This window comes from Zalophus californianus, chromosome 6, assembly GCF_009762305.2.
Source record: "Zalophus californianus isolate mZalCal1 chromosome 6, mZalCal1.pri.v2, whole genome shotgun sequence".
Taxonomy (NCBI): domain Eukaryota; kingdom Metazoa; phylum Chordata; class Mammalia; order Carnivora; family Otariidae; genus Zalophus; species Zalophus californianus.
This window is the reverse complement of record NC_045600.1, coordinates 107073257-107094596: the sequence shown is the minus strand read 5'-3', so window position 1 is coordinate 107094596 and position 21340 is coordinate 107073257. Positions and strand designations below refer to the sequence as shown.

The window sequence follows — 21340 nt, the reverse complement described above, 5'->3', positions numbered from 1 at the left end:
AGCTGGTTACGAACCACATAAGAAAAGTCATCTTTTTCTTTATGGTAACATCTTGTTTCCTTGCTTTTATTATTCCTCACACTTAGTTCTGAATGAAAAAACCATCAAAATCAAAAAGACTAATTCTAAACATTCCTTTGAGGATTTTTTAAGACTATGCTTTAGGCTCTGGAGATACGACTACAATGGAGCCATTATTGGAATTATGTAAAGCTTCCCTTTAGAACTTTGGAAAAGATAGCACTCATTCTGCTGTTCAGTTGAGTTTATTAAGAATTTGTGTGTGTGCATGCATAGAAAAGACCAGGAGGACATATGCCAAAGGATTGATTGGCATCTTTCATGATTTCATTTTCTTCTTTATACTTTTCTCTATTTTCCCAGATTTTCTACAATAAACATTTCGCTTATAATCAGGTAAAAGGGAAAAAGCATAGTCTGGTGACTTTGTGGTCATGTTCGTTATATTTTCAAGCATGGGCAGAAACCGTTCTTGACTTGTGAGCAGGTGTCCCAGGTGTCATAGGGAGAGCACAGATTCACTTTCGTGGATTCAAAGCCAGGGCTTCTGCCAGCTACAGTGCATCAAAGTTTTGTCTTTTCAAGCAGCAGTTTCTTAAAAGAATAATTCTTTTTGATTTCAAAAAGGTTCCTTTCAGTATGTCAAGCAGAAGTGGAATATGTTAAAAATGTGTAGGCTTATTTCCCAAATACTAGTGAAATTGTTTCTGGTGGAGTATGTGCTTAAAATAAGTTTTTATGCAAATTGTATGGTGTGATTTAAAAATATCGTTCAAAAAATAGACACAGCTTCTCTGTGTAAATTGAACTGTCTTAGTTGCGGTGTAAGTTTGGTCATGTGTATCACATGGGAAAGAAAATATTTTTGGGGAGAGAAAAGGGATGTAAAGAAAATTTAAACTATGGGGAACACTTGAACTTCTTATGATGCCAAATGCTGCTTTAAAGAAATAAAAGCTGAATATGAAGACAAAATATTTAATGGGTCATCTAAGACATTTTGGGGGTATGGCCCTGGAGGTTCTTAATATTGTAGCCATTTGTATACATTTGAAGTAAACACTTCTCTGTTTAGCTAATGCTTGCAGCCTCTGTCTGAGTCATATCAAGCTGTCAGCAGATTTTGCAGCATTCTTCGTATATTTAGCACTATGCTAAAATTTCCCTTTTGGCCCAGGTTTTCAGTTCTCCAAGTGTCTCATGTAATGTTCACACAATTGCTGTGTGAAGTACATTTTATGTTTTGTATAATAAAACTGTGCTTTTAGATTTATGAAAAGATATCCACACAGTGTCATATATATGAAATTTTCTGGAAACTTCTTATTAAAAAATAAATACATAAATAGAAGCTCCTGCCCGAGGCACTTCAAATCTTTATCCTAGTGCTATAGCTTTGTTTCTGACACTTCTGGAAGAATTCTGTGCTAATGACCGGCACCAGCAGATTTTTTCATGATACCATACTTTTTAAAATTTAGTATTCCACAGGTGCCAACTTAGTAGTCTGAAACTGAATTAGATGTTTTTAGGACTAGAGTTTAATGTACTTAGCTGTGCCTTCCAGAATAATTTATTTTATACCACTTAACTTCCCTTTTCTGGAGCTCTGAAGATCCAGAAGAATCAGTTCAGTAGGTAGATTAATTTATTCCTTCCTCGTATAGTATTTTGTGGCATCAATAAAACCAGAGATGCTAAAGCCAATTTTAACAGCTACCTGCTAAAGGAATAAATTCTTCTTAATAGGGATGACATTTCCATGCCCTGAGTCCTAGGGAAAAAAAGTCTGGCAAACAAAAAAAAGATTTATGTAGTCCTTTCCTATGAGAAGAATAGTTTTACAGTGGATGCACATGGGCAGAATTTTGCTGAACACATTTTAAACTAGGCAGGACTGAGAGTTTCTTTAAAACCATAGATGTATAAAATATCATCCAAGTTTTTTTGAACCACATGAATGTGCAAGCAAGCTGCTTTGGATGAACAAAAATGAATTGTTTTTCTAATCGTGAAAATTGATATGTTTCTCATCTCCTTAAAATATAAGCAACGGAACATAGTGGACGGTCAGTTTGTCTATGTTTCTCCATTGTTTATAAGAAAATTCTGAGCAAAAGTCCTTCCAGCTTATTATTATTAGCCTGAAACCTGATTATAAACTAGTAGTCACCTGTGAACCTTAAAAGGATTAGGAAATTTAAGATTCTTGTTTTTTTATTTAGTAATTAAAAAAAAAAAAGCCCGGCTGATCAAAGTTACTGTAAGCGAGGTGAAAGAGTGTCTTTTCATAAAATCACAGACTTCTAGAGCAGAAAGGACCTGAACAACCACCCCTCTTATTTTATAGAGCAGAAAATTGAGACGCAGAAAGACTGATGAATTTGCCCAGGTCACACTGGTAGGCAGAGCCCGGAGTGAAATCCAGGCTTTCTGACCTGTAGCCCAGTTCTCTTCCCACTATTCAGACTTTTTCATCATCTCATTCATTATTAGAAGTGGGGCATTCGCTTTTTTTATTGTGATAAAATACACATAGCATATACTCAATCATTACATTAAAAAAAGATCTCTTTGAGTAGGTAAACACATGAACATGGAACCAAAGTCCAAAGGCATACAGAGGTTCATGGTGGTCTGCAGTGCTGAGTCTAGCTCCCCTAACTCCTGTCCATTCCAGACCCCTCCTTGGAGGCAGCCAATTATACTGGCTGGAAGTGAGGAATTTTAAATAGACCGTTTTGATCTAATGACTTGTCTAAACTGACACAATATTGCGTTATTCTTCCCGGATTGCAACCTGGCCTGCCAAGTTTAGGTAATGCCCAACAGGAAAAACATAAGCCGTGGAATTGGAATATAGAGAGATTTGTGAATTGGATTTGAAAATTACCCTAAGCCCAACATTTTTCCAGTAATAGAAGTGCGGGCTCTCGTAAGAGTACTCTGTGACTTGGATAATGCCCTTCATGCAGAGAGCCTCAGGTAGACTATAAGAGCTCTCATGACATGCAAAATCCCTGTCGGAGTATTGAACTGTGTACAACAGCTTTAAGATTAGCACATTGGCCAAAAAGAAGGAATTACGCTGATGTTTAAATAAACATCCCGAGGCTCCATACAGCCAGCTGTCAGTGTGAGACACCACGTGGATGTACCTCTCTTGGCCCCTGAGCCTCCACTGCCTACCTTGTGACACCTTAGTGCTTGGTCCTGGGATGGGCGCACCCGAGTATTTGGCCTGGAATGTTCCTGGCAGAGTGAGCAAATTGGATAAGGAGGTGAAAGGGGCCCCGGGGGTACAGGGGCCCCGTTGGCCTTGCTGCCGCCATTGGGGTATGGCGTGAGAAAAGCAGGGGTTGTTGGCGCGTGCAGCTGCCCGTGTGGTGAGAGGTCAGGCTGGGGAAAGCTGCGGGCCTCCGCCTGGCATGCCACGGTCAGGGCTTCGTCCCCGAGTAGAAGACAAATCCCGAAGGAGGACAGAGACCGCAAGCGTTTCTCTTCTTTCACGACCTGTGTGACTGTGTGACAATGGGTTTTACCTGACAGGGGAGAGGACACAGGAAATTATAGGTGGTTTAAAGAGCTGAGAATGGGTTCAGGGAAGAGAGGGAGAGAGGAAAGACAAGGGGAAGGAAGTTGTCTTTTTTTTTTTTTTGATGAAAAAAATTTAGATTTAGCCAGCTGGACTCAGTTTAGATGATTCCAATTTTGTTGGCAACATCCAAAGCATCATAGTCAGGAGCCATTCGAACATATGCCTTCTTCTCTCCATCAGGCCTGATCAAGGTGTTGACCTTGGCCACGTAAATGTCGTAGAGCTTCTTCACAGCCTGTTTGATCTGGTGCTTATTGGCCTTGACATCCACAATGAACACAAGTGTGTTGTTGTCTTCTATTTTCTTCGTGGCTGACTCAGTGGTCAGGGGAAACTTGATGATGGCATAGTGACCAAGCTTGTTTTTCCTGGGGGTGCTCTTTTGAGGATATTTGGGCTGCCTCCGCAGACGCAGTATCTTGGGTCATCGGATCGTAGGTGACGTGCGGATTTTCTTTTTTTGTGACTGTGGACGCCTTTCAGCACCGCTTTCTTGGCCTTCAAAGCCTTTGCTTTGGCTTCGGCTTTGGGAGGGGCAGGAGCTTCCTTCTTAGCCTTCGGCGCCATCTTCATAAAAGGGCAAGGAAGTTGTCTTTTTGAGAGAGAAGTTCTCTGACTTGTATACCATTAGACCCTTGGAGTGTGGGTTTCACATTCTATTCTAAGGCAATGATTTTTTTTTTTTCCAAACTTACCTGATCCTCAGATTATCCTGGAATACTTGCTAAAAGTTCAGCTTCCAGGGCACCTGGATGGCTCAGTCAGAAGAGCATGCTACTTTTTTTTTCACCCCTCAACTAATACCATCTTTAGTGAAGTTAGAAGTGGTTTTTTAAAAATTTTTATTTAAATTCAATTAACATATAGTATATTATTCATTTCAGAGGTAGAGTTCAGTGATTCATCAGTTGCATTTTAACCCAGTGCTCATTACATCACGTGCTCTCCTTAATGCCCATCATCCAGTTACGTCATCCCCCACTCCCCTCCCCTCCAGCAGCCCTCAGTTTGTTCCCTATAGTTAAGAATCCTTTATGATTTGCCTTCCTCTCTGTTTTTATCTTATTTTTCCTTCCCTTCCCCTATGTTCATCTGTTTTGTTTCTTAAATTTCACATGAGTTTAACTGACTTATTTTGCTTAGCATAATATCCTCTAGTTTCATCCATGTCGTTGCAAATGGCAAGATCTCATTCTTTTTGATGGCTGAGTAGTATTCCATTGTATACCACATCTTCTCTATCCATTCATTTGTTGATGGACATCTGGGCTCTTTCCATATTTTGGCAATTGTGGACATTGTTGCTCTAAACATTGGGGTGCATATGCCCCTTCGAATCACTATGTTTGTATCCTCTATTTTTAACTTTTTGTGGAACTTTCATACTGTTTTCCAGGGTGACTGCACCAGTTTGCATTCCCACCAACAGTGTAAGAGGGTTCCCCCTTTCTCCACATCCTCACCAACATCTCTCGTTTCCTGACTTGTTAATTTTAGCCATTCTGACCAGTGTGAGGTGGTATCTCATTGTGGTTTTGATTTGTATTTCCCTGGTGCCGAGTGATGTTGAGCATTTTTTTCATGTGTCTGTTGGCCATTTGAATGTCTTCTTTGGAGAAATGTTTGTTCATGTCTTCTGCCCATTTCTTGATTGGATTATTTGTTTCGGGGTTGAGTTTGATAAGTTCTTTATAGATTTTGAATACCAGGCCTTTATCTGATAAGTCATTTGCAAATATCTTCTCGCATTCTGTCGGTTGTCTTTTAGTTTTGTTGACTCTTCCTTTGCTGTGCAAAAGCTTTTTATCCTGATGAAGTCCCAATAGTTGCTCAACTTTGCTTTTGTTTCCCTTGCCTTTGGAGACACATCTAGCAAGAAGTTGCTGCGGCTGAGGTCGAAGAGGTTGCTGCCTGTGTTCTCCTCAAGGATTTTGATGGACTCCTGTCTCACATTTAGGTCTTTCATCCATTTTGAGTCTGTTTTTGTGTATGGTGTAAGGAAGTGGCCCAGTTTCATTCTTTTGCAGGTGGCTGTCCAATTTTCCCAGCACCATTTGTTGAAGAGACTGTCTTTTTTCCATTGGATATCTTTCCTGCTCTGTCGAAGATGAGTTGACCATAGAGTTGAGGGTCCATTTCTGGGCTCTCTATTCTGTTCCATTGATCTGTGTGTCTGTTTTTATGTCCATACCATGCTGTCTTGATGATGACAGCTTTGTAATAGAGCTGGAAGTCCGGAATTGTGATGCCTCCAGCTTTGCTTTGCTTTTTCAGTGTTACTTTGGCTATTCAGGGTCTTTTCTGGTTCCATACAAATTTTAGGATTGTTTGTTCCAGCTCTGTGAAAAATGCTGATGGTATTTTGATAGGGATTGCATTGAATGTGTAGACTGCTCTAGGTAGCATAGACATTTTAACAATATTAGTTCTTCCAACCCATGAGCATGGAATGTTTTTCCATTTCTTTATGTCTTCCTCAATTTCTTTCATAAGTGTTCTATAGTTTGCTCAATATAGTTCCTTTACCTCTTTGGTTAGGTTTATTCCTAGGTATCTTACAGTTTTAGTTACAATTGTAAATGGGATCGATTCCTTGATCTCTCTTTCCTCTGATTCATTGTTAATGTATAGAAATGCGACTGACTTCTGTGCATTGATTTTATATCCTGTGACTTTGCTGAATTCCTGTATCAGTTATAGCAATTTTTTGTGGAGTCTTTCAGGTTTTCTACGTAGAGTATCATGTCATCTTGAAGAGTGAAAGTTTGACTTCTTTGCTGATTTGGATGCCTTTTATTTCTTTTTTGTTTGATGAGCGTGCCATTCTTGATCTCGGGGGTTGACTCTCGATCTTGGGTTTATGAGTTCCAGCCTCACATTGGGTGTAGAGATTACCAAAAATAAATAAATCAACTTGAAAAAAGATAAAAACTAAAAGGAGAGTTCAGCTTCCTTGGCATCTGCCCCAGAGATTCTGGCTCAGTGAGTCTGAGATAGGGTCCTTGAATACCAGGGTCGTTTTAATGGGTGTTCCAGGTGATTCTGAGGAACACAGCGATCAGGACTGATGCTTGTACTGTCCGTCCTCAGGTCTAGATGTTCTCCAGATTTGTCCTCCATTCTAAGTACAAATATTGAGAGGGCCTTAACTGCAAATGGCTCATCCATCACAAAATTAAAGCTTTGTTTAAAAAAAATCATGCATGTTCCTTTTCCCCTGATAATGATGCCTTTGTGTTGATTTTTAAAAAATGTCTCTGGACATTTAAAATACTGTTTAAAACACCAGAATATTGGTTGATAGTGACTGTTGAAACATGAATGCTGTAGGGGCGCCTGGGTGGCTCAGTTGTTAAGCGTCTGCCTTCGGCTCAGGTCATGATCCCAGGGTCCTGGGATCAAGCCCCACTTCAGGCTCCCTGCTCAGTGGGGAGTCTGCATGTCCCTCTCCCTCTGCCCCTCCACTGCTCGTGTTCTCTCTCTCTCAAATAAAGTTAAAAAAAAAAAAAAAGAAGAAGAAACATGAGTGTTGTTAACCTTTGCAAAAGAACCACTGAGTGGTCTTGTTTGTTGTAATGGCCCTGCCATTATATTTGACCCGTGTCTGTGAGTTTTTACATTATTCAGATTTGAGAGAATGTGGTAATTGTGAGTGACTTTTTTTTTATTTTTTAAGAGGTTTTTATTCAAAAAAATTCATATTTTCAAATAGTAATTACAAAGAAAATGTAAGCATGAGTAAGATATATAAATTCCTGATGTTGTCTGACAGTAAGTTTCTATAGTTAAAACTTTTATAATGAGGAAATAGCCATTGTTTCTTTATCACAGTCATTTTAACATTTTAAAATGTAAACAACAAATTTCAGTGATTGTATTGTTTTCTTTTCAGATAGGAACCAAGGCTTTAGCCTTCTTAGCTCATTGGCTGGAGCAAACCATAGCATTGGGTCAGCAGAGACGTGTCCGTCAGAGGTAAAAATTCTTCCTGGATCCTTTCAATGCTTTGGTTTTAATTTCTCCTTGTCATTATGAGTCTATACCATTTGTTATTTTTTCCTTTCCATTTAAGAGGCAGCAGACAATAGTAAACCAAGGATAAAGAGAGAATCTAAAACAGTCCTCTTGTGCCTGGTACCTGTTGAGAGAAGGCTAGTTCAGCATTAAAGCAGTAAGCCCTTTCAAGATGTTTGCAATTTGGGCTGTTCCATGGTTTGTTGTTTTTTTTTTTTTTTTGCTAGAGTGCTTTAAAAAATGTGCTAGGATTTCCTTGAGAATTAAAGTTCCCTCCCGATCTTTATAAAATAAAATCGATGGTTCTTTGTCAGTACTTCCTATGTCCAAGGCTCTGTACCCATCTGACGCAGGGCCCCTGCCCTCAGTGGGCTTCATAGTCTGACTTCGACCCTCTGTCCTCAGGGATTTTGGTTCAAGTGTACCTTGGTCAGCATACTGGAACCAAGAGCAAATTACACAGTGCCATATTGTCTTCCCGGGCATCTTTCTCATCAGTCTTGAGCCCTTTGTGATAGGCTTATGTTCATTTTCACATTTTGAATAATACATGGCTCTTAAAGCAAACAAAAGACATGTTTTAATAGCCAGCAGCGGAATCATAACACTTTCTAGTTTTTTCTCAAGGGAAAATAATCCTGAGTTAGTGAATTTGTAGCCTCTTTCTTTTTTATGTGACATTGATCCTTCTTCCATCTCTCTTGTCTCTAGCTCCTATTACTGCTTCTCTAAAGCCAACCAGGGAGTGGAAGTGTGAGTCTTTTTGGCTTTAGTTCCGAAATAGCCTACTATTAAATTATTGCTTGTGTGTATTTTCCTCAACAGCGGCCCCATTTGCCAGCAGCAGCTAGGACTGAAGCTCTCTTGGACCATCGGGGTGGTGCATCCAACGCAACAGATGCTCAGGCTGATGGCATTGTGGGTAAGTTCCTCCTTTAGCTGCCAGGAGACAGCTCTGTGGAACTTGGAAGAGGTACGGGGCATAAATCATCTAGGGGGAAATTGACTTTACACATGAACAAGGGAAGAAAACTGATAGTGTACCCCAAGTGAATGTGAGCCTTAGAGACGGCTATCAGAAAAGGAGGGAGAATAACCACATAAGCAATCTGTGGGTACCGTTTTCTCTCCGATTCTCTTAGCAGGATCTTGATTCAGATCATCTTAACTGAGACAGACAGAACCAGTTGGTGAGACAGCTTTATATCTCCATATTCCAGTTTTTTTCATAGTATTTAACAGTTGGTAGAGTTGATGGTAACAAGAATAATACAACTTTATAAGCCCTTTCACATCCTTTGAAAGTTCTTTTATATCTACTTTCTCGTGTTTGGTAATGAAGTTTGGCAGAGAACTTATTTTATGGAGATGAAGCCGAGGCCCAGAGCAGTTTAATAACTTGTCCAAGGGCATCTAACAAGAAGGTCCCAGAACTGAGACTAGAATCCATTCTGATGTCCAAAAGCCAAGAAATGTAGTTGACAGTAACTGTAAATGTTCTTTTGTTGGGGAATTACTGACATCTCTGCTTTCTCTTTATGTCATAGAGGACCCACGTGCAGGGTGTTCAAAACTCTATTGCTGATTAGAAGAGAGTCCATGTAGAAAACTTAAGTGTTTGGTAACAGACACATACTAAGAAGGAAAAATTACATATAATCTCGTTCCTCTCTAGTATATTCAACCTTGTTTTCTCACTTGGGTCCCTCTTACTGGCTTTAGACCTGCTGAAGTCTCTGCCATGAAAACAAACCAGTAATCACACTGAAGGAGGGAGGGAAGAAAAGAACTACCCTAAATAACGTGGGGAAACAGCGTTCTGGCTGGCGACCAGGAGGCCCCAAACAGAAACAACTGAACAGAAATAGTGCACTCTGCTTAGTATATTTGATTGTCATAGGGGTATGGTTTAGAAATTCTGAGGTTATGTATATTTTGTGTATATCAGGGTTGAAAAAATAAGAAAATATAGAGAATGAGAGCTAGGTTTCTCCCTGAGAAAGAAGCCACATGTAAGGAAAGGAGAAGGCTGGGATGAACCCTTGGTACTGGGCTAGAACTCAGGGTATTAGCATGACAACATACTTACAGTTAGAGCAATAAACAGATACTCGTGTGCATGTTAGTATACGTGCGTATATATATGTTTCCTACCTATTTCCACTGAGAGGGCCTGGAAGCACCCACACTCCCTATAGCAGTTGACACCCTTAGCATTTAGATCTTGGTTTTTAAATACCATTTGCCAATAAAAGGACCCAGGGCCACTTGGAGGAAGTGATTGAGTCTAGGGCCGGGGCAGGAGAAACTCAGGATGATGAACCTAGAGCCATCTCATGGGGCCAGAAAGTAAGGAAGGGATGGGGGCATATTGAAGGGGCACCAAGCCAACCTTGGAGAGAGCTTCCAGGGGCCAACGCTGGAGCAGTTTGACCAGCGAGAATGAATTTAGTATTGGGCTGCAACCTATAGAACAAAATATCTGTGACTCCAGGCGAACAGAAGAAATAACTGGGGAAGAAAGGGCTGCTCTTCCTTATAGAAGAATTCTAATTAATACACGTGGAAGGAGTGAGGGAAAGAAAAATCCTTGGCAGCCACACACCACAGTAATAACAGTTGTTGTGATCAGGATCCACTGATGGATGTGAAAATTAGTAGATGAAAGTTTGAGAAGAAACATGACATCTCCATCATCTAAAGTAGCTCTCCCAAGATATTTACTTAGTACAAAAAGGAAGATAGTGACTTTGCCCTGGAGAAACCCGGCAGGTAGCCTTTCAGTGGTGGTGAAGCTCACCAGCAATAAGGCACGCTGATATCACGTGCCTCCTGATAGGGGCACCGGAAGGGCTCATCGTGCTTGTGGTCTCCATGCCAGGGGTGCGTAACCTCAGTCTCCTAGGAAAACATCTGACAAACCCATATTGAGGGACAGGCTACAGAGTGACTGACGAGCACTCTTCAGAAGTGTCAAAGCCATGATAGACGGGGAAAGACTAAGGAATGGTCCCGCATGGAAGACGACGACAGAGATCTGGCAGCCGAATTCTGTGTAAGCTTCTGGAACAGGATGTTAGTGAGAAAACTGACGAAGTTGGAATGAAGTCTGTAGTTTAGTTAATAGCACTTCCTAACTTCTTAATGTGTGTCATTGTACTGTGGTTAGATAAGAGGTTAACGCTAGGGGATGCAGGTGGAACCCTACTGTTTTGGTACCTTTTTTGTAATACTAAAATTATTTCAAAGTTGAAAAAAAAAAAAAAGGCAAAACCAAACCACCAAGGGTAAAACACTCGTCAACCCCACGTCTCCCCCTCTCTCCATTGAACTTCTTTCCATCCCTCACCTCCCATTAGTCTTCAGCTCACCCCCACCTAGCTTTTGCCCCACTTGCCACTAAAACAGTTTACCACCGACCTCCAGGCCACCGAAGTTAATAGACATTTCCCAGTCCTCATCTTGACCTCTTGGCAGCATTCAATATGATGAATCAGTCCCTTTTTAAAACATTTTTTCTTGCTCACCCAACAATTTTCCTGGTTTTCTTCTGACTTCTCTGGCTCTTCCTTTTCTTTCTCTGGTAGATGACCCTCCTTTATCCAGCCTTTAAAGATTGCCATTCCTCAGTGCTCCATCTAAACTCCTCTGCCAATTGTATATTTAAGCATGAAGTGATTCTGTCCCGTTCAGTTACCATGTACACACAGATAAATCACAAATTTTTATCTCCAGCCCTGTATATCAACTGCCTACATGAAATGTCCACCGAACCAAAGCAAATTTATGAGCTAAAATGCCTTCTTCACACCAAATTATCTGTATAGCATTGTAGTAGATGCAAAGAATTAGAAGCTGTCCTTGTCTTCAAGCAGCTTTTACCCTAAAACTGTAGAGAGAGGCTTTGCAGTATAATGCTTACAGTTGTGGACTTGGAGGCCTGGACAACTGGGTTCAAATCATGGTTCTTCCAGTAGTGGTGAGATGATCTTGAGTAAGTTATTTAGCCTCTGTGGGCCCTAGTTTCCCTTTCTGTAAAATAAAATTTTTCCTCAGAATGCTGTTGCAAAAATGAAACGGAATCATGGGGCCCCTGGGTGGCTCAGTCAGTTAAGCATCTGACTCTTGATTTTGGCTCAGGTCGGGATCTTGGGGTCGTGGGATCGAGCCCCCCTCATCGGGCTCTGTGCTCAGCAGGGAGTCTGCTTGGAGGATTCTCTCCCCACCTCGCCCTCTCCCAGCTCCCGTGCACGCTCTCCCTTTCTCTACAATAAAAAGTATGGGATGAATTCTAGGGAAGGAGACTTGTGAGCTGGACTGGCTAGGGAAGACTTCCTAGAAGTGTTCAGCATGGAGTGGAGAGTGAGTAAGAATTCTGATTAAAAACAAATTGTGATAAATCCTTATCACAGGATTTTTATTTTCTTACTACAAATCCTTTATTAGGATAATAATAAAGGATTTGTAGTAAGAAAATAGGAATTGACTCTACTTCTGAGTAGCTGTAATCTTAGATGAGTGCATTTTTAAACCCAGCCCCTTCGTGTGTAAACTGCAGACATCGATTATCTGTCCTAACCACCTTATATAGTGGCTGTCAGTAGTAGATATGAAAATATTTGATTGTACAGGGAAATACGGTATAAATTCCAGACAGCCGTTGATCGGTGTACCTCAGTGGAGAGGGTGGCCTTTACAGTTGGTAACACCAAAGTCTGAATCTGCGTTCACACCAGCTGTGACCTTTGAGCAAGTCACTTCAACTCAGAGCTCTACGTTTCTCATCTCTAAAATGAAACCATATTCTTTGCCTCAGTGTAATGTTGTAAGGATCAAGCGAGTTGCTCTCCTTTCAGGAGGCCACTAGCAGCCAAGCGGCTTTCCCACACACGGAGTGGTCATTCAGTGATGGCTCCCGCCAGAGCTAGGATCCATTGCCTCAGGACTGTGTATTTAGCACACGTAGAAGTCCTGTCTGGCAAATAACGTGACAAATCCTTTTTTCAGATCCCATGTTAGATCTGGATATTCAAGAATTGGCCAGTCTTACTACTGGTGGAGGAGATTTGGAGAATTTTGAAAGACTGTTTTCAAAGTTAAAGGAAATGAAAGGTAATTGGCTCCATCGCGTCTGACGTGTTCCCCTTTCGGTGCCCCTCTACTTTATGTGGTAGGATTTTGTTCTGTAACCGATGATTGGATTCCACGCTCTGGTCTCGGCTGTCTGGAGACACTTGGTGCCTGGACTGTGTCATCCTCTGTTGGTAGAAATTCCCCAGGGAAAGTTTTCCTCTTTCTTCACTCTCTTTCCTCTTACTGTCCCTTCTTCTTTTGCCTCTCTCGGTTTCTTTCAGTGTGTTTCATTAACCTGGAATCAGTAAGATCCCTGCCAGTTTACTCACAGCATCCCCATGTGGAAAATCGGGAAGACTTAAACTCCCTAACAGCTGTAATGACTACACCATAAGCATTTGTCTTTGAAACCCATCTCCCATCTTCTAGAACATCCATACACTCCAGACTCTCCTGTGCTATTAGACGAATTTCTTAAGATTTATTTTCCCCCTAGACAAGGCTGCGACGCTTCCTCACGAGCAAAGAAAGTTGCATGCAGAAAAGGTGAGACGATCAGTCAGGTATTTATTGAGTATCTATGAAAAGGTCCGGTGCTGTTAGAATTATGTATCACACTCGCTGAGTTCTAGACGGGTTTCAGTGTGGACTTTTCATTGGATAGTAACTTGGAACGAATTGGATGTTTACACAGTAGTAATATAATTGCTATAGTCAAACCAAGATTTTTCAAATGTATGTTGAGTGACATGGGAATTTCATTGAGACTCAGGATGTTTGCCTTCCTAACTGTTGGGCTGGAAAACCCTTAGTCGTTTTGTTTTGTTTTGTTTTGTTATTACCAATGCAACACATGTTCTTGGCAGGAAATCTATGTGGTTTATGGTATTTCATTGTATGAATGTGTCCTAATTTATCCATTTCCCTTTTGGACATTTAGGTCATGTGCATTTTTTGCTTCTGTAAATAGTGAAGCTGTGCATATCCTTACACATCCACCACCTTTGTATGTAATTCTGATTTCATCCTTAGTACAAATTTCTAGAAGTGGAAGTCCTGGGTCAGGGTATTCAAGGGTTTGGATACACGGGGAGGGAGGGCTGGAGGGCAGGGGGTAGAATTTTAGGCCTTGATCAGTTCAGCGTATTGACTAACTCATGACACAAGCTGCAGGGTAGCTCTTGCCTAAAATGTGTTGCATGCTTCTCTCCACAGGTGGCCAAAGCCTTCTGGATGGCAATTGGGGGAGACAGAGATGAAATTGAAGGCCTTTCATCTGATGAAGAACACTAAATTATTCGCGCTAGGGTTTGACTGCCTCAGACACTTCCCTGCTTCACCCTGTTCTGTTTGGCTGAACTTCCCATCATCCTGTTGGCGACCTGACTTAGTTCTAGGGCCGCCTTACTTTGAGTTTTTCGTAGAGGATAGTAGGGCTTTTCTCCCTCAGTGTAGCGTAAGGGAGCGCGGAGGATAATGACACGGAGTGAGAGTTTCTCAAGTACACTTTCTTTAGGGACGGGAGTGAAACAAGGCTCAGAGGCCTGTGTGATTTGCCCCAGTTGCAGAAGGACCACGCCATTCCCAGCCCACCTTTTCCAGGGTGTCCTCTGCAGTCACAGCCGATTCCTGCAGATCAGGAGCTGGTGCCACCTTTCCTCGGGCTTCTGGATTTTCCGCTTTCAGGGAGCTTGGCACCCTGAGCTTTGGTGCTTTTGATGGTAGGAAAGGAAGCTGCTGCAAATTTAATTTGTGCCACAGGGTAGGTGGGGCCAGAGTCAGTGGCCCTCGGCCTAGTCTCGCGCTAAAAACGCCTCTGGGCATTTCATCTGAAATAGTGTCTCAGCTCGCACTAGAAACTGCTGAGAAACGAGGGTGAATTTTTAGACAATGATAGAGGAAGCCAAGGTGTCCTACTCTGGTAGGGGTAAAACAAACTCATCTACTAAGTTGCTGTTTGGGAGTGGGGTGGGGGGGTTTGTGTTTAAGAGAGAGAAACTTCAGGAATTCCCTGTTCTGGGCCATTGAGGCAGTATGTGATCGTATCTGGAGGCTTTTGCATTAGTCCTACCAGGAGGAAACTCGTCTTCCTTAGAGCTCTTGAGATATCAGAGCTGTGTCGTCACACTTTACCCTCAAAACAAGGTAGTTTCCCCCCTCTTTGTCTCTGAATGCCCAACAGATCACTGCTAACGTGGTCACACTGCGGGGTGGGCAAGTGGGGAAAGGATGTGAAAGGTTAGGCGGTGAAGCTCTGAGGGCCTGTGTGACTTCCAGGTCTGGGAGTGGGGGGTCCCCCACAGGGAACGTTTCCAAAAGAAGGGTGGGAAATAAAGTAAATAAAAATCCCTATTTCTGTGTTTGTAGACACTTGGTAATGCATGCCATTGATCTTCACTGTGGTAGCCACTGCCACGGTTCTAGACTGGCGCATGGCGCCCCGGCTGGCTGGTGCAGGCACACAGGCTGACAACCGCTCCTGGCCTTGCGTGGACTGGGAACTCCTTAGGTCACCAGCAGAAACGAGTTTCAGACCCCTCCAGCACTGCCTTCTAAGCACTGCAGAAGGAATGGCGGGAGGAGTGGAATGCTCCAGGTCCTGGGCCAGGGCAGCCACCAGGAGGGAAGGCTTCAGTGACTGGAGCATTCAGGAAGATACATCATCAAAGGCAACATTGGCAGTTCTCTGGCTTGGTGACTTTTTTCCCCCCTTCCTTCCCCCCCCCCCTCCTCTTTTAACTCTTTTGAAGATCTTTGAGACTATAGTTGATCACCATACCATCGTTGTTTCTTTGAGGTGACTGCATTAGCTGTTGATTAAGAATGCAAGGGAAGTTGGCTCTGGGGTTGCAGAATGAAAGGCAGAATGTTCTTCTTAAAACGTGAAGGGTTCCAAAAAGTATATCAGGTCACATGGAGGGAAGACAGACTAGAAAGAGCTGTGAATGTGATTTTGTGGATTAAACAAAGCTAGGTGATTAAAATATGATTTATTTATAAAGTCTGCTAATGTGATTCTGTTGTTTTTTAGTAGGGGATGTGTTGGGGGAAGCCGTACTTGACATTAGGCATAAATAGTAATTGGAGAGTTTGTCAAACTCACAGTTTTGGAATCTACCACATATAAGTATAATATCAACTGACCTTTTTAAGACCTCAGCTTTTGGGGTGCCTGGGTGGCTCAGTCGGGTAAGCGTCTGCCTTCGGCTCAGGTCGTGATCCCAGGGCCCTGGGATCGAGCCCCATCGGGCTCCCTGCTCAGCAGGGAGTCAGCTTCTCCCTCTGCCCCTCCCCCCACTCGTGCACGCATGCACATGCATGCGCGCTGGCTCGCTTGCTCTCTCTCAAAAACAAACACTTAAAAAAAAATGAAGACCTCAGCTTTCTGGGGCTGTTGGCCCCTTCCAGGGGATACGGGGCATAAAGTGTCCGGTGCTTGTCTACGAAAGGCTCATGTTAAGAAGAGTGATCATGAGCTAGTAGTGCAATAAAAGTTGCATTCTACCTGGGGGCCTGGGTGGCTCAGTCGCTTGTGTTTGACTCTTGATTTCAGCTCAGGTCATGATCTCAGGGTTGTGAGATCAAGCCCCGAGTTGAGTTCTGCACTGGGTGAGGGTCCTGCTTAAGATTTTTCTCTTTCCCTCTGCCCCTCCCCACCCCTCTCCCTCTCAAAAAAAAAAAAAAAAGTAAGTCTATCTAATGTGACCTAGGTATATGCCGACACAAGTTACTATGGACTGTCTGGGATTTAAAGTGAGACTCGGGTTTTTTTCCCCTCCATTTCTCTATTTGTGTAACACAGAGTTGGGCACATAGTAGGCCCTGAATTTTGGCTTCGATTTGCATATGCTAGTTTGATGAAACTGATGACAAAGTTTGAAGCTCCACCAGTGTTGGAAGGTAGGGAGAGACAAAAATAAATCTTCCCCCCCCCTCAGAAAATCATGTGTTATGTAATAATTTTAGAGTGATGAAGACATAGATATTTTTATAATTTTAAAATATGTTACCCTGCCAGAGTATGAGAAGATTGACAGAACCAGTTTGCTTTCTCTCTATTTATAGAACTTGGCCACATCTAATTCAGAGAAGCAAGAGATTCAGGGACGCTAGACTTGGATGGCTGAGTAATGTGGGATGTGGTTCAAGGACCATCGAGCATGTCAGGTCATCACTACAGACTGCTCGTAACTCATGAAATGTGGCATACGGCTACCTTCCTGTTCCCCACTGTGGAGAGGAGGGAATAGACATCTTCACCGTGGCCTGTCGGATTTCTTTCACCTTAGGCCAGTCTCATAACAATGGCCATCGAGAGAGCACGTGGAGTGCCCCTGGCCCTGCGCTGGCCTGCCATGGAAAAGCAGTCTTAGAAGAATCACTGTCTAAGGGTAAGCTGAGCGCTCCATGAACTATTCTGAGTGCTTGCTGATGCAAAGCTAAATTTAGCAAACATGTGTCCAGTGTGGTCAGAGGTTCTGATTCATTGAACGTTCTGATTGATGGAGACAGAGCTTCAGAGAATTGTGTAATGAGTTAGAGTCCTTCACCCCCCCAACCCCAAATTTAAAGCGGTCAAACAATTCAGGTATGGCATTCCGTCATTAAATACCAAATCTTACTGGAGGACTCCAGGTGGAGAAAGTGAAAAATCTAGTCAAGTGCACTGCCTTCATGCAGATCGGTTGGAGAACACCCTAACGATGAACTTTCCTGGAATTTATACATCTCCTAAAAGCAGGCTGAATGTGCAGGGCGAAGTTCACGTTTTGACTTTGATTCCACTTAGGGTTTAGTGTAGTGATCTATTCCTTGCATCTCTGGCATATAAGCTGTTGTAGAAAAGGTCTTAGAGATTCTCGGTTTCATATTTTTGGCACCACCTAGCCTGTTATTAATATCACGAGTCTTGCTCTTAATGTAGATATCTTTATCCAGAGTTCAGTGTGTGTGTGTGTGTGTGTGTGTAGCACTAAAGCCAAATTCTGGACTAGGAGGCATCTCGCTCGGCTCTGAGGTGTTTCTCTGATGTGCAGAGTGAAGGATTAAGAGAGGTAATAGCAACCACGTGGGCCTTTTGTGGGAACACCACTGAGCCCCATTTCAGCTTTTCATGATTTGTGGTTCTACCTTGTTTCCCGTTGGAAAAGTATTGAGTCAGACCCTGGACATCAGAGTTATCGCCGCATCTTTAGAACACAGGTTTGGGAAGAGAAATTGTTCCTCTAAAATGCTGTGATGTCTGTATCTGTCTGCTGATAGTTCCAAACCCTCTCTCCCCACAAGCACAAATCGGGGGGGGGGGGGGGGGGGGGCGGCATAAACAGGTCACATAAAGCGGTTCAGGAGCAGCCTCCCTGCTTCTCTCCTGTGAAGGAGGTGACCAATCATTGCCTCTCCCTTTTCTCTTATCAGCCGGGTGGCTCTAATGCTACAAAAATGTGGGTTAAGTGAGGTCTGGGGTAGGAAACGGCACAGTTTAGGAGACCATCCTCTTCATCTGAAGCCCAAGGACACGGTCTGCACCAATCCTGCCACTCTGAAAAACTCTCAGGATGTCGTCAGTGGGGAAGTTAGAAGGCTTCAAGGTTGGAGTTGAGGAAAAGCAACCGTAAGGCATTCCTTTACCCAGGTGAGAGCTGAAACTGGATTCAGGGTCCAGCACTGATTGTGAACCTTCTTGGTGCCAGGCTGTGCCAGGTGTGGCAGAGACCACAGACTTGGGTAAGGCTGCAGGTTCTCTCTCGCAGCGCCTCGTCCAACCCAGGTGATAGTAGGGGGAAGCAAGACGAGGCCACAAAGGTAGGATGCTGGGCAGCCGGTGAAGTGCTGTGCCCAGCCTCAACTGCTGTGGGAAGGAGAGAGCAGAGCAGGCTGGGGAGAGCAGAAAGCACAGCTTGGAGCACTGCTCTCAAACCTGAGCCCGTGCCGGAGTTACCCGTAGGGCCCCGCCCTGGAGTTTCTGGTTCACTAGGTCCCGAGCAGGGCCTGGGAAAGTATGTTTTGACCAGCCCGGGTGCTTACTGATGCTGCTGGCCAGGGTCCACACTTTGAGACCCACTGACGTCGAGGAAGTGATGCTTAAATTGAGCCAGGGGCTAGGGTATGAATTGGGGCAGATGGGTGAGTGCAGGCAGCAAATTCTCAGTGGAAGTTGCGGCATGGACAGAGGTACGGAGAGAAAGCAAGGGGTTATGTTGGGAAAACCCACATAGTCCAGTTGGAGAAACGGTGGTAAATCAGGATGGAGTGAAATTTGGAGAAAACCTTGAAATACTACTTCGTGGAGCCAGTGCCTACTCCGGAGGTAATCAAGGAGCCCAACGGGTTTGGAGCGGAAAAGACATCTAACCATAATTACATTGCTGGGAAGTCTGGCAGCGGTAGTCGCCCAAACTAACTGATTAGCACCACCTGCCAGGAGAGCTGTGTTGAGAAGGATTCTGAGGCTGAGAGCAGACCCAGCACTGGGATTCGTGGTGTTTTTGCCGTGGGTAGAGAAATGGAAGGGTGGTAATTTCACTCTGTGCCATCCCCAGACTGGAGGGGCGGGACACATGTTAGGAGAACATCAGAATAGCTGAGATAAACAGTAATCAGGAACTGATGAGTGGCATTCCTTCGAGCATATGTAAGGACTTAATACAGGGTAGCACAGTGGAAGCAGATGTAAAAGATATTGCTAAGGTAGAACCTGCTAGATACGGGCAGTAACTGATTCATCTGTTCAGCAGAAATTGGTGGCCTGAAGGCAGGGGTACAGGGAGACACAAACGCTGCTCACTGGGAACTCAGAGCCTAGAGGGGAGAGCGAACAAGGCCCCACCTGGCCATACATCCGTGAGAGACTTTCTAGAGGAGATGTCTGACCTAGTCCCAAAGCGTTGGTAAAAGTGCTGCGGTGACCTGCTGGGGTGCCAGGCAGGCCCGGGGGGGTGAGCATGGACTGGGGAAGAGGGCTTGTTGTCACGGAGGGGAGTATGTAAGGAGCTGCAGCGCCTGTTTGCTGCTGGGTTGCAGAGTGTAACAGCTGTGACAGCCTGATAGCGGCCACGTGACGAGAGCCCAGGGGTCCCTGATAATGGCTTTGGAGCTTGTGCTGTGGCCCGGGGGGGTTGGGGTGGGGGTGGGTTGGAGGCGTCTGAGGTCATGCAGGTCACGGGGCAGTGTGGGTGATGCTTTTCCGGGAAGGCGGGGGCCAGGAGCTGTTGGGGAGTTGGTGCGGTTGTCTGGGTGCTAAGGACCTGAAGCACAGGGCAGGGAGCATGCACAAGCAGGACTGGGTGGCTGTGGGGGTGAGGGAGTGCGGGGTGATCGTGGCTTCTGGGGTGTAGGCCAGAGAGGGAGGTGGTTTAACGAGGGCGGTGATGAATCCCACTTTTACGATCGTGAGTGTGAAGTACTGGGGCACCTCCATGCGCCAGTAGCCAGTAGGCTGTTGGATACACGTCTGAAACTTGGGATTGATGTCTGGGCTATAAATACTGACTTGGGAGTCATTAGCATTAATGTGGCTTGAAATCATGTGGGGAGATGAGATCACTCAGGAAGGAATGTCAGGAGTGCATACAGTGGTCTGGAAACCCCGACCCGGAAGGAGGCGGTGCAGGCCCGAGCGCGAGCGAGCTCGTGGGAGGGCCAGGACAGTGGGGGAGTGGGGCCGTCCCGAAAGGGGGGCTTGGTCAACGGGATGGCGAGCACGGGAGAGAAATGCATAGAACCGCTCAGGACTTGGCGGATGGGGGAGAGGGACGGGGGGCAAGCTACTGATAAAAATGGGGAGTCCCCCCAAGAGTGCCAGCTTGAGCGGTGTGGAAGAGAACTTGGGTTGGGGCTGTTGTGGTTTGGATCCCATTTGCTAGGCAGCTGGAATTTAAAATTGTGGCCCTGAAGGAACAGGTTGGGTTAGAGATGGGGATTTGGATCATTTGCTGAGAAATATACTGGCTAAATCCTTGGGGAAGACCGAGACAGGACGGTAGAACTACTAATTCTGAAGGTAGGGATTTGACGCAGGCTGTGGGGGCCCAATCTTTAGGCCCAGAGGAGCCGCCCTGTGAAATCGGCCTCCCAACTGCTAGGGGAGGTGTTTGGGGAGTTCCTTAGCAGAAAAATGCTAGAGAAACGGCCCAGTTAAAGGATTACTCTAGCCCCATGCCATCCTCCTCGCCCCCCTCAAAAAAATTGTTCATTTTAATCTTGTTTCTTAATCCGCATTATCTGGGGTCAGTGAAGATTCAACCAGATAGTTTTTCTCCTTGGGAGTTTTCACAGGCACGGACAAAGTGTGAAAACCCCCCCTCTGTAGAAATCTAAAACTACCTCCATGCCTCTGGGAGGATGAATGTGGCGGCACTCATTTCCCTGTACCTGAAGGCCTCTGACAAGCGACCGGCTGCCCGACGCCCACGGGCACGGCCGGGATAGGACCGGTGCGGTGCTCGGACGTGGGGGGCGGTGCCCGGTATTGCCTGAGGGCGGGCTGGCCCTGCAGAGTACCCTGGTAAGCTGAAGAGCCTGGGGCAGAATGGGGGTGCTGGAGACATTGCTGAAGCCCCTGGAACCCCTCGGGGGGGCTCCCTTTAACATCTTCTCCCCGCCCAGCAAGAAGGGATTGAGCTCCTGGCACAGGAG

General features: G+C 44.5%; 1 protein-coding gene and 1 pseudogene across 2 annotated transcripts in view; one reads left to right on the top strand and one right to left on the bottom strand.

Moving 5' to 3' along the window:
• Nucleotides 1-15710, top strand: part of AAGAB (alpha and gamma adaptin binding protein) — a 69477-nt gene extending 53767 nt beyond the window's left edge. The window contains exons 6-10 of one of the 2 annotated variants that reach the window (XM_027571017.1): nucleotides 7512-7594; nucleotides 8459-8555; nucleotides 12641-12745; nucleotides 13203-13252; nucleotides 13922-15710. In XM_027571017.1, coding sequence (XP_027426818.1) covers nucleotides 7512-7594; nucleotides 8459-8555; nucleotides 12641-12745; nucleotides 13203-13252; nucleotides 13922-13999 — 413 coding nt within the window. In that variant the 3' untranslated portion in view covers nucleotides 14000-15710. The remainder of the gene's footprint in view (nucleotides 1-7511; nucleotides 7595-8458; nucleotides 8556-12640; nucleotides 12746-13202; nucleotides 13253-13921) is intronic. The other variant, XM_027571018.1, reaches the window with a different exon arrangement.
• Nucleotides 3711-4399, bottom strand: LOC118357084 (annotated as a pseudogene).
• Nucleotides 15711-21340: the final 5630 nt, after the last annotated feature.